The sequence below is a fragment of the Tachyglossus aculeatus genome, chromosome 5 (genome assembly GCF_015852505.1).
Source record: "Tachyglossus aculeatus isolate mTacAcu1 chromosome 5, mTacAcu1.pri, whole genome shotgun sequence".
Lineage (NCBI taxonomy): Eukaryota > Metazoa > Chordata > Mammalia > Monotremata > Tachyglossidae > Tachyglossus > Tachyglossus aculeatus.
In genome coordinates this window covers 99699183-99712477 of record NC_052070.1, presented here as the reverse complement: position 1 = coordinate 99712477, position 13295 = coordinate 99699183, and the positions used below count along the sequence as shown (strand labels likewise).

At 44.7% G+C, this 13295-nt stretch overlaps 1 protein-coding gene across 1 annotated transcript in view; it reads right to left on the bottom strand.

The window, feature by feature from the left end:
- Positions 1-443: 443 nt before the first annotated feature.
- The window catches only part of AGBL1 (ATP/GTP binding protein like 1), a 655387-nt gene continuing 642535 nt past the window's right edge, over positions 444-13295 (bottom strand). The window contains exon 23 of the mRNA XM_038747354.1: positions 444-780. Coding sequence (XP_038603282.1) covers positions 444-780 — 337 coding nt within the window. The remainder of the gene's footprint in view (positions 781-13295) is intronic.

The following is a 13295-nucleotide window of genomic DNA, read 5'->3' as shown; positions in this document are numbered from 1 at the left end:
GCGCTTACTATGTGCCAAGCACTGTTCTAAGCACTGGGGTAGATACAAGGTAATCAGATTGTCCCACCTGGGGCTCACAGTTTTCATCCCTGTTTTACAGATGAGGTAACTGAGGCACGGAGAAGTTAAGTGACTTGCCCAAAGTCACACAGCTGATAAGTGGCGGAGTCGGGATTAGAACGCATGACCTCTGACTCCCAAGCATGTGTTCTTTCCACTAAGCCACACTTGTACTCTCCCAAGCGCTTAGTACAGTACCCTTAAAGCTTGGCAGAGACTCACAGGTCTACTCTCCTTCCAGAAACTCTAAAGCTTCACAGACCACCTTTTTAAATATCACTCCAGCAAAGGCATAAAACATACAGGTTGTTAGACACAAAATCTCTTGGCAGGGCAGATCAGGGAAGCCACATCTTTGAGTGGAGCTAAAACTGGGAAATAAGCTAAAGGGAGGTGCTGTGGCCAATGCTGTTTTTTACTCTGTCAAACACTCCCAAAGGCGCTATGGTCTCAGGACCAGGATAACTTGCTCTGTGACTGGAGAAGCAGATCTCCCCTGGAAGTTCAGTGCTGCAAGGCGATTGCTCTGCCACCCCTTCCCTCTTCTCCTCTTCCTCTTCTTCTTCTCTCACCCCCAGGACACTCTCCTGGATCTGTCGGTCTAGTTCCATTATGTCCCCTTCCCGGTCGGAGCAACCGTCTGCTCCGTAATCAATCTCTTCCATACATGAGGGCTCGTCATCCAGTTCTGGGATCCCGCTGCTGCTGCTGCGGCTGCTTCTACCCAGATGTGGGAGAGAGAAAGAGAGAGAGAGAGAGAAAAAGAGAGAGAGAGAGAGAGAGAGAGAGAGAGACATTAGAGAGAGGCAAAGACAGAGAGGAAGTTCAAAAAACAACCGAGAGAAGGAAAGTTTCCAATAAACTAAGGCATAATACTTCTGGATTCTATCCCTGGTGAGGTCTAAGTTTTCCCTATGCTTGTCTGCTATTGAATCCTTCAGTGGCAAGGAAATAAACTTCAAACCAATTTCCTTCCTCTCTTGCTAACCGGGCTGACATTTCCCAGCATGCATTGGTCATCCCCAAACATAGGAACTGAAGGGAGACAGGCATGGCCCTGGCCCCGGCCCCCATCCTGTCACTCATTTTTATTTTATGTGACACCCAGCTGGGAGACACACGCTTTGGAAGACAGGCTGTGTGTGGTTTGGCACGTGGATATCCTTTTATTTATATATTTATTGCTAACTGTAAATAAGCATGTCCAATGTGTTAAGCTCTGCACTGAGTGTTGGAGATGTTACCAAAATTTCAACTGGGGCCCACAAGGGACTCACGGGCTAAGTCATGGGAAGGGCAGACAGATAGAACAAAGGAATATCTTGAAGCAGCATGGATCAGTGGAAAAGAGACCGGGCTTTGGGGTCAGAGGTCATGGGTTCAAATCCCGGCTCCGCCACTTGTCAGCTGTGTGACTTCGGGCAAGTCACTTCACTTCTCTGTGCCTCAGTTCCCTCATCTGTAAAATGGGGATGAAGACTGTGAGCACCATGTGGGACAACCTGATCACCTTGTAACCTCCCCAGCGCTTAGAATAGGCTTTGCACATAGTAAGCACTTAATAAATGCCATTAAAAGAAATATCTTGCAAACGCGAAAGAACACAATTTAAAATATATCAGCAGAGCCCATCAAATAACCAAAGCACAAAGCATATCAGAGAGGCAGCTTGGCCTAGTGGAAAGAGTACGGGCCCAAGAGTCCCATTTGGACGTCGATTTTTTAATTCTGACTTTGTCAGTTGACAGTTGACTGCTGTGTGACCTTGGGCAAGTGACTTAATTTCTCTCGGCCTCAGTTTCCTCATCTGTAAAATGGGGATTAAACCCTGCTTCCTGCTACCTAGACTGTGAGTCCCATATGGGACAGGGACTGTGTCCAACCTGATTGTCTTGTAGCTACCCCAGTGCTTAGAGCAGTGTTTGGTATGAAATAAGTATTAAACAAGTACTATTAAAAAAAACCACAGAGCAAGGAGGCATTCTAGGAGGTCAATGCCACAACTTCCCCAACATTCTAAACATTGTGTTGTGGGGGAGATTCTGCCATCCTCTGCACCAGCAAAGACTGGGTTTTGATTCCCACTGGATTGGATGTGACTTGACAAGCTAACCGTGGCAGACAACAATCTTCTGTTGACCCCAGAGCCTTAGTGGCAGGGAGGATCTGGACCACACTTAGAAAGGGGCCTGAAAAGGAAGGGACACAGCCTACTGCATCGTGCCCCAAACTTAATCCATCCTTCCACTTCTGAGGCATGGGACAAGCCCAGATCCACAGGACTCCCTGCACCACAGAGGTTCCCAATACACAAAGGCCATTGGTTCAGGCCTTCTCTCTCCTTTCTAGGGGTGAAAAAAGACAGAGTGGGCAAGACGTTTGGGCCAGGGACAGCCATTCAGCAGCGGCTCTACCGGGTAGCGTGACCACTCCAGACGTAGGGCCTTCATGTGTGCTGTGAAGCAGCGTAGTGCAGATAGACAGCATAGATAGAGCACAGGTTTAAGAGTCAGAAGATCATGAGTTCTAATCCTGGCTCCGCCACATGTCTGCTGTGTGATCTTGGGCCATTCACTGCACTTCTTTGTGGCTCAGTTCTCTCATCTGTAAAATGGGGGTTGAGACTGTGAGACCCACTGGGACAGGGACTGTATCCAACCCGATTTGCTCGTATCCACCCCAGTGCTTAGTACAGTGCTTGGCACATAGTAAACACTTAACAAATACTATAATTATTACTATTATTGTTATTATATTCTGGGGCCTCAGCCTCATTCTCAGGCAGTGGATTCCTATGACCTGTGGCAGAATGCCAGATCCACGTGGAAGGCCCAAACACCTCTTTAAGAAGAGCAGGGCAAATGCTGATCAGGTCTACAGGGGAGTCTAGTAGCTGCCAGATTTAGGAAAGCCAAATATTTGCTCCTGACACCACTCTTTTTTCCAGCAAGACAGCAAACGTTCCCCACTGGCTCACTGGTTTTCAGAACCACGACACTCCTCTATGAAAATTTCGCCCAGTCTTTATTTGTTTTGGAAGACCTAACTATGTCCTTCACTCCTAAAGAGCCGAGGACAGAAATTCTGTTCTTCTTGACTTTTCCCCGACCACTGAGTACGGAAAGGGAACTTCAGTAAATTGAAATGGAAAGAGACCCAAGTTGTGTTCAACCAAGGAACGACCGGTAAGGATACTGTGGTTAACTGTGGTATTTGTTAAGAGCTTACCATGTGCCAACCTGTGTACTAACTGCTGAGGTAGATACAAGATAATAATAATAATTATTATGGTAGTTGTTAATTATTATTGTTATTATCATCTTGTAATGTTATCAGGTCCTACATAGGGTTCGCAATCTGAGTAGGAGGGAGAACTGGTACTTAATCCACATTTTGCAGATGAGGGAACTGAGGCACAGAGAAATTAAGTGACTTGCCCAAGGTCATAGAGTAGACAAGTAGTGGCCCTGGGATTAGGTCCTCTGACTCACAGCTCCATGTTCTTTCAGTAAGTCATGCTGCTTCTGGATTTCCAGGAAGGGACAACCAGCACACTGCCCCTTCAAAAAACAATGTGATAAAATAAGTGTGAACCATGTGCCAAACTCTGGGGTACTACTACTACTACTAATAACAACAGTAATTGTGGCATTTGTTAATCACTCACTATTACCCAGGCACTGTACCAAATGCTGGGGTATTTACAAGCAAATTGGGTTGGACACAGGCCCTACCCCATGTAGGGCTCACAGTCTCAATCCCCATTTTACAGTTAAGGTAACTGAGTCACAGAGAAGTGAAGCGACATACCCAAGGTCACACAGCAGGCAAGTGGCGGAGCAGGGATTAGAACCCATGACCTTCTGAAGCCCAGGCCCATATTCTATCCACTATGCCCCGCTTAGAGATAGTCCTTGCCTGAAATGGGGCTCTCACTGTGTAATGAGTTCAATCGAAGCATTTATTCCCCATGTTACACGAGGAGCCTGAAGCACAGCGCAGATAAACCCAAGCTCATAAAGCAGGTGAGAGGCTGAGCGGCATTTGAACTCAGGCCTCTTGACTCCCAGTCCCATGATATTTCCTCTAGGCCACACTGCTTCTCCAAAGGTCTTCAAGGGCCCCCGTGCTGCTGTTCAAGACGGGATCATTGCAGGATGGACCGTGTGGCTGACCCAGAAATGGCCTTCCTGAATTGTATCTTCCAAGTGCTTAGTGCAGTGCTCTGCGCACAGCAAGCACTCAATAAATACGATTGAGTGAATGAATGATAACGTTTAAAAGGTCCCAGGTAAAAACTTCTTGTCAACATGCTAACCTGAAGAAACCACAACCGACTCTTGGGGAAGGAGTCATTCACATTGTGGATGAACCCATTCAGGATCCCTCTCTGTGAAGTATGACTCCTCTCAAGAAATGCTCTTCACCCTGGTGGCCTTAATGAGTTAGCCTGACTCCAGCATGGGAAGATGGGCATCCATATGGGATCAATGTCAGGATATGATGCTCTGGATGGGCCAGGCAGGTATGGGAAATCAGAAGGTAAAATTTTCCAAATGACTTGTAACACCCAACTTGGCTTAGGGGAGGGAAAGATGAGAAGCAGTCTCTTAATTTCATGATCAGTGTTATTTATTGAGCACTTACTGTTTGCAGAGTACTGAACTAAGCATTTGGGAGAGTTCAGTACAACAGAGTTGGTGGACACATTCCCTGCCCACAGTGAGCCTACAGTCTAGAGGGGGACTAGACTAGGGATTGCAATTCCCAGATTGTCTTTGGGTGCTCTTAATCACAGAAAAACTGTTGGCATCTAAACTGAATTCTGAGAAGAGGTGTTTCCCATGCATGAGATGAGTGAATTCGTTTCCATTTGGCAAGTCAAGGTTGGACTGGGGTCTCTCTTTCCATCGTAGCATCGAGCATCAGACTCACCAGCAGTTTGGAAGATTCCATTAACTGAAAGGGACAGAAATTCTTCCCACATCATTCCCTTTCTTCTCCCCACTGTGCTTCTAAATATCTGTTCTCATTCACTTTGCATTTGAAGGAAATGCAACTGTTGTATTACACTCCCTCAAGTGTTAAGTGCTCTGCACACAGTAAGCACTCAGTAAATACTACTGATGGATTAACTGCAATCTTCCACACTCCAGTATAATCTGCATGCCTCTAAATCAAATAAATGAACCCTGCTTCTTCTTGTGTGATCCTAGATTCATTGCAGCTTGCTCAGGAAACTGGGTCAGGAGGAATTGGGAAGTCTAAGCAAGTATGTGACATGACAAAAACAATATCAATAGTGTTCACGATCTCTTGAAAAAAGTTTATCTCTGGGCTTAGAGTGCTTGAAGGCCAACAGGTTTTGATTTTGTAAAGTGCTTGGGAATAGTGTAAATTGCTGGTATACCGTGACAGACTCTGGGGAAATCATCTCCTTTTATTTTCCTGCTCTGTGATTGTCTCCTTTTGTACTTCAATTGTGCAAAAAAGGTTTACCCTTTTCTGGATCTTCTCCACCTCCATGAAGAGCCAAAGGGATAACCAATCAATTAATTGATCAGTAGTTTTTACTGGGCACTTAATGTGTTCAGAGCCATGTTTAAGGTGCTTGGAAGAATGCAACACCGATGTAGATACAATCCCTACATTCAAGTGGTTTAGAATCTACTAAACTAATAATAATAATAATAATAATAATAATAATAATAATGTTGGCATTTGTTAAGCACTTACTATGTGCAAAGCACTGTTCTAAGCGCTGGGGGATACAAGGTGATCAGGTTAACCCACGTGGGGCTCCCAATCTTAATCCCCATTTTACAGATGAGGTAACTGAGGCACAGAGATGTTAAGTGAGTTGCCCAAAGTCACACAGCCAACAGGTGGCGGAGCCGGGATTAGAACCCATGACCTCTGACTTCCAAGCCCATGTTCTTTCCACTGAGCCACAAGATGCCAGAAGAGAAAGATAAAAGAAAAGTAGAGGGCTGAATATGGAGCAGAAATACAACACAACTGGATGAAAGGAGAGAGAGAAGATGGGACGTTGAAATTCAGCCTGGAAAATGTGAGAGGGGAAACAGAGAAGCAGCGTGGCTCAGTGGAAAGAGTCAGAGGTCTTGGGTTCAAATCCCGGCTCCGCCAATTGTCAGCTGTGCACCTTTGGGCAAGTCACTTCACTTCTCTGAGCCTCAGTTACCTCATCTGTAAAATGGGGAATTAAGACTGTGAGCCCCCCATAGGACAACTTGATCACCTTGTAACCTCCCCAGCGTTTAGAACAGTGCTTTGCACGTAGTTAGCACTTAATAAATGCCATTATTATTATTATTTCATCAAGTAAAAAACAGGACTCTTCCATCTGGTAAGGCACTGTGCAGGAGAAGGGTCAAGAATGAAGTTGACAAAATCAAGAAAAGTGTAGAGAGGGTGGTCAGCGTGGCCTAGTGGATAGAGCACAAGCCTGAGGGTCGGAAAGACCTGGGGTCTAGTCCCAGGTCTGCCACTTATCTGCTGCGTGACCTTGGGCGAATCACTTAACTTCTCTGTGCCTCAGTTACCTCATCTGTAAAATGGGGATTAAGACTGTGAGCCCCATGGGGGACAGGGACTGTGTCCAACCCCATTTGCTTATATCTAGCACTTAGTTCATACAGTGTCTGACTCGCAGTAAGCATTGAAACAATACAGCAATTCTTATTGTTATTATTATTATCATCACCATTAAATCCCATCATGCACCAGATTGAAGGGCCTGAAGAGAAGCAGTGTGGCTTGGTGGAAAGAGCCCGGGTTTAGGAGTCAGAGGTCATGGGTTCTAATCCTGGCTCCACCACTTGTCAGCTGTGTGACTTTGGGCAAGTCACTTCACTTCTCGGTGCCTCCATTCCCTTGTTTGTAAAATGGGGATTGAGACTGTGAGCCCCACGTGGGACAACCCGATTACCCTGTATCTACCCCAGTGCTTAGAACAGTGCTTTGCACATAGTAAGCGCTTAACAAATACCAACATTATTATCATTATTATTATTAATCATAGCGGTATTTGTAGAGCATTTACTATGTAGCAAAAATTGTACTGAGCAACAGGATAGGTATAAGATGCTAAGGTCAGGCACAGTCCTTACCCCACATGGGACCCACAAACTTAAGAAGAAGGGAGAGCAGGTATTTTATCCCCATTTTACAGATGAGGAAACTGAGGTGCAGAGAAATTATTCAACTGGGAAATTATTCAATTGGCCTAAGGTCATGCAGCAGGCAACTAGCAGGCCCTCTGACTCCCAAGCCTGTGCCCTATTTACGAGGCCACCCTGTTTTTCATTTTTTCCCTGAATGAGCAGAGAAGGCAATAAATAGCTGATACATTTACCAAAGCAAATAATGGTATTGTTTTATTGTTATTGTTTACTGTTAAGCAGAAGGAAGAGACATAGAACTCAGAGCAAAAAACAAAAACAAAGAAAACAAAGAAAACATAAGATGCTCAACTTGTTATTGGGAGTGTGAAAATATGTTGGAAAAATATCACATCACTAACAACGGAAACACAACCTCAGACTCCCACATGCGTTCAGGTGCACGCACGTAAGCACCCTTTCAGAATCTTTCTTCAAAGCAGTCTCCTCCCCCATCTTTCAGTCTCTACATGCCAGCCTACAGGAACCTCTGTAGCAATTTACAACTTTATGATGGGATAAATAGAATTTCTTTCTTTTGACTTTTCATTTGCATATTTATGGAGATGTGACCTCCTTAATTAGTGCTGCTCTTTTTGTTTTATTTGTTTTGTTTTCTTTGTTTCCTCGGTTGGAAAAAGGAAGCTTTCTGCACTGCTGAGTCATCCTGTGCACTCTATTAGGGTGACAAAGCACAGCCGATGGCATTCTTTGACATTCCCCTCTTGCTTGTAAGCTCACTGTGGGAAGGGAATGTGTCTACCAACTCTATTTCATACTCTCCAAAGCACTTGGTAAAGTTCTCTGCATACAGTAAGCTCTCAATAAATACAATTGATTGATTGATTGAGGAACGCTTTTTAAAACTGGCTCTTTGTATTTCTTTTAATTTGTTCTTGCGTTAATTTCCAAGGTAACATTCCTGGTTTCGGCAGTTGCCAATCCTCAACCGACATCTGCTCCACTGAGAAATTAACATTCCAGAAGTCTTGATCATTCTTGCTAATCGAACGAGGTCTCCCAGCCCCACCTCCCCAAGTCCTGCACTCCTTCAACTTTCCCATTTTCAGAAAAGAAAGAGAAGCGATATTTCCTTCAACTGATCTTTTCCTTCAAGGCTGCGTATTAACAGGAGAAAAATATATTCCCTTTTGCCATTTCTCTGGGTAGTTGATCCTCAATTGACCAGTCTGGCAAGTTGCCAACACACTGACAGAGTTTACTGACCATTTATCCATCTTCATGTGGAGCACTGCTTGCCCCAGGAGCCATGAGCCAGCTGCTCGCAAAACCCAGTAAAAATTGTGGTATTTGTTAAGTGCTTATGCAGTGCCACACTGTATTCATACTGGGGTATTTACACGATAATGAGGTCAGGCAGAGTGTACGTAGATATAATAATGATAATAATGGCATTTGTTAAGCGCTTACATATATATATATATGAACAGTGCTCGGCACATAGTAAGCGCTTAACAAATGCCATTATTATCATGGAAGGGGAAGCAGCGTGGCTCAGTGGAAAGAGCACGGGTTTTGGAGTCAGAGGTTCAAATCCCAGCTTCACCAATTGTCTTTGGGCAAGTCACTTAACTTCTCTGGGCCTCAGGTACCTCATCTGTAAAATGGAGATTGAGACTGTGAGCCTCTCCGTGGGACAACCTGATCACCTTGTAACCTCCCCAGTGCTTAGAACAGTGTTTTGCACATTGTAAGCGCTTAATAAATGCCATCATCATTATTATTATATAAACTGTATTTGTTAAGTGCTTACTATGTGCCAGGCACTGAACTAAGCTCCGGGGTAGATACAACATAATCAGACACAGTCCCTTGTGCCATTTTATAGATGAGGCACAGAGAAATAAAGTGAGAAATGAGAAATACCCAACAGACATATGGCAGAGCCGGAATTAGAATAATTAGACTTCCGGCCCTGTGCTCTACGCACTGGGCCACATTGTTTCTCCCACCAAGAATACACAGCACACTGACCCAGAATTCCATAGTTACCCCCAGCTTTGATCACCCGGGATTACTTTTTTCCCACCAATTTTGAGGGATTCACCAAGTTGATCTCCTTTGCTGCTGATGTTCCAAACAACATGCTCAGAGACTGATGGGGTGTCTGAGCCCAACAAATTTATGAATTGATCGCTGGTGTTTATTGAGTGCTTTCTGTGTACAGAGGATTATACTAAGCACTTGGGAGAATAAAATATAATCAGGTTGGTTGATACAGTCTCTGCCCACAAGGAGCTCACAGTCCAAAAGGATTTTACAGATTACAGCCTGGTGGAATGGCAGAAAATGATGAGAGTTTCCAAAATCCTGGAGTAAATGACTTGAACTCTTCAGCCTGGAAAAATGAAGGCTAAGAAGGGACATGTTAGGAAATCGGCCAAATCATTTAGTGAATCTCCTCATCCCAGGACAAGGAGGTGACATTGCAGTTTGAAAGAGATACATTCAGAATCAAAAACGTCACCCAGTGGTTGGTAAGCATGGAAATTCATGAATACCTCCTATGGTACTTTTATTTTTCTAAAGCACTTTTCAATTAGCTATCTCTTTTATCGTTCAAATATCACCATTAAAGCCCTCACTGTATGGTTGAGGAAATTTGGCACTTGACTTGAACGAGGTCACTGAGGAGAACCAGCGGCAGAGTTGGGAGTAAAAACTATGTCTTCTGATGTCCAGGCCCTTAATCGAAGTTGTGCAAGCCAAGATTAATAGCTGTGTTAAAACACCTAGGGAAGCACTTCCCAATGGGTTACTAAAGTGAAAGTTAAGGGTATTAGTTGCCATATCCTAAATCAGAGATGAATGTCTCTGGAGGCAACTTCCAAGGGTTCTCTTCCATTTCGGGCATGGCATGGATCCAGAAACAGCTTTGTCTTGGGTTATTTTGTCCGTACGTCCCTTCCTGATGTTTAAAGTTAATTTGTATATATTGTTGGTAAAGAAGCAACATGGTCTAGAGGAAAGAGCTTGGACTTGGGAGTCAGAGGACCTGGGTTCTAATTCCAGCTCTGCCTGCTGTGTGAACTTGGACAGGTGACTAACTTCTCTGTGCCTCAGTGTCCTCATCTGTGAAATGAGAATTCAATACCTGTTCGCTCTCTTAGACTGTGAGCCCCATATGGGACAGGAACCATGCCCAACCTGATTAACTTGAATCTTCCCCAGTGTTTAAAACAGTGCTGGACACTTAGTAAGCGCCAAATACCATCATTAATATAATGATGGTGGTGAGTGGAATGCAGTCCTTTTTGGGAGGGCCGGGGCTCCTGAGAAGCCATAAGCAGGGAGAAGACAGCTAAAGTCTTGAATTCCGGTTCAGATATCTCTAGGAAGAAGGAAATCTGTGCCAAGGTGAATTTAGGGTTTCTTTTCCCACCAGTGCATACTGAGGACTGAACAGTGGACAGATCTGCTAAACATCCAAATGTCTGATATCAAACCAGAAAAATGACCACACTTGGCTACCTCCTCTCCTCCACTCAGCCCTAATCTGGACCTTTTAGTGCCTTTTCCAATACAAAATCAGATGTTCTGGGCAATAGCCTTTCAAATAACCACTCACCAAGAGATACTGGAAAATTTCAACCTGCCTGCCTTCTCTTAGATGAAGTGGTGATAAATAATAGTAGTAGGAGCTTAAGTGCTTACTACGTGCAAAGCACCATCCTAAAAGGGAGAATGGAATTAGGAACAGGTGATCATTAGCCTACCCTAGCTGCTGGAGAGATTCATTCAGTTATCAGTGGTATCCTGAAACAAAGTTAGTTTAACCCAGACAATCACTCCAGGAATCCATGCCTCTTAGCACTCTGGCTCCACATTCTGGTGATTTCTTGCTGAGAAGCAGCATGGCCTAGAGGATAGATCACAGGTCTGGGAGTTGAAAAGACCTATGTTCTAATCCCGGCTCTGCCACGTGTCTGCTGTGTGACCTTGGGCAAATCACTGAGGTTCTCTGTGCCTCTTACTTCATCTATAAAATAGGGATTAAAACTGTGAGCCCTTTGTGGGACATGGATTGTGTCCAACCAGATTAGCTTGTATCTACCCCAGTGCTTACTACAGTGCCTGGCACATAGTAAGTGCTTAACAAATATTATTTTTTAAGAAAAGACATTGAAGACCGTCTCACCTGAATTCTCACCATCTAAACATATGGGCACATTCCTGGAGGTCTTAACTTGAAGGCTCTTAACTTCAAGGTCTTAACTTGAACTTTAAGGAGGGCTTAAATGAAATTTAATGAGCATTGTCTCTCTTTCCCATGCTCTCTAGGTGCAGTTTCGATATACATTTGGGTGGAAATTAGGGAACAGTGGAAACTGTATTGCCTGTAGCCACATACCTGTTTTGGCTAAAGTAGTATAAGAGTTGGGGAGGGCAGGATGGATTAGCAAATATGGATCCCATCACTGGAAAAGGTATTCACAACTGGAGGTGGTTGGGGCTTATCTTCAGAGCTGCTAGAAAGGGAAATCTTTTACAGATCCCGAGAGACCACTTCCAAAAGTGCCACATTTTATCGGGCTCTTTGATTCAAGTAAATAAGAGTGCAATTTTTGGTCTTTACTCAGGGCTTTTCTCTCTAATCACAAAATCAAAGGTCCACAACGTCTCCTGGGGATTTCCCAGTCCTTTTAGAGTAATGGATTTAAGTCACAGTTGTGCAAGGCTTAGACAGCAGGTTCAAAGCTGATAAATGGCATGGCCATATGCACCCCTGTTGGACAGGAACAGACTGCACAGATTATCTCCTCCCAAGGGGGACTGTCAAGGATTGCTGTCTCTGTCCTTGGCTTTCTTTCCTTTACCCTGTGTCAAATGGGTTCTAGCCCATTTCTGGATTATTCACACTAGCCTTGCAAATAACCACTCACCAAGCGATATTGCTAGGTGTTAGGAGTAGGTAACTTTCCTCCACCCCCACACCCAATAGGGCCGGATCTGTGTACCTCTGCCTCTGGCCTGTTACCACTCCCATGTCAGGACGGGGACTTAATCCATCAAATGGCTTCAAAAAAGAAGCGGGGTGAACTTAGAATCACATTAGGAGATGGGGCATCACAATTTATCAGCCAGTCTCTTTACTTGCAGTTCAGGGGAACTCGTTGTGAACAGGGAATTTCTCTGTTTATTGCTATATTGTACTCTCCCAAGCACTTAGTACGGTGCTCTGCACGCAATAAGCGCTCAGTAAATACAACTGACTGACTGAGTGCTCAGTTATCACCGCCCAGGGATCGGGCTTGACAATGCCTATACAGGCAAGGACCTTGGCAGCCTAAGCAGGAGTTGGACTCAGTTAGGACAAAGACGGCAAAGTAATAAAGGTTCTAACAGACTGGTGAATTGTATCAAGGCTGAAGTTATCAAGACTGAAATCATCAAGGCCCATCTCACAGAGATGCCGTTCTTCCAGACAGGCAGGTCAGTTTCAGTGAACCAGACACACAACCAACAACAGTGGGAGCTGGAATTCACCTCCCCAAGGCCCTCTTTGGAGGGACGATGATTAAGGGGGGTGTCGCTGACCCTTGAAAATGTACCTAGCAGAGCTGAAGAGGCCCACAGCAGCCCCCAGGCCTGCTCCCACCTCCGGCTGCCACGAACGAGGATGTCGCAGTCCTGATGAAGAGCAAACGGTCTCAGGACCGGTGTTTGCCTGAGCTAAGCACACTCCTCTCCCTCCTCTGAAAACAGTTTCCTGCTACATAAAGTCAAAGGAAAGGTGTAATTTATTGTGAGTGTTGTGCATTAATTAGTTTTCCAGGAGTTCCCTAGGTAATTATAGCCGGTAACATTTGCGATTGATTGGACCAGATTAAAAAAGAGTGCCTGGCTCACCAGTTCAATTATCCAGAGCTCATCTAGAGCCAGAGAGAGGCCACAGCTGGAACAAGAGTGATTTATCTGTGAACAGGAGGAGTGAATTCAGATCTACCCTGTCCATAGTCTACCCCCTAGGGAAAACCCCCACCCCCAGACCCCATCAGACCTTCCCCACCACATATTCAGCTGCATATTCAG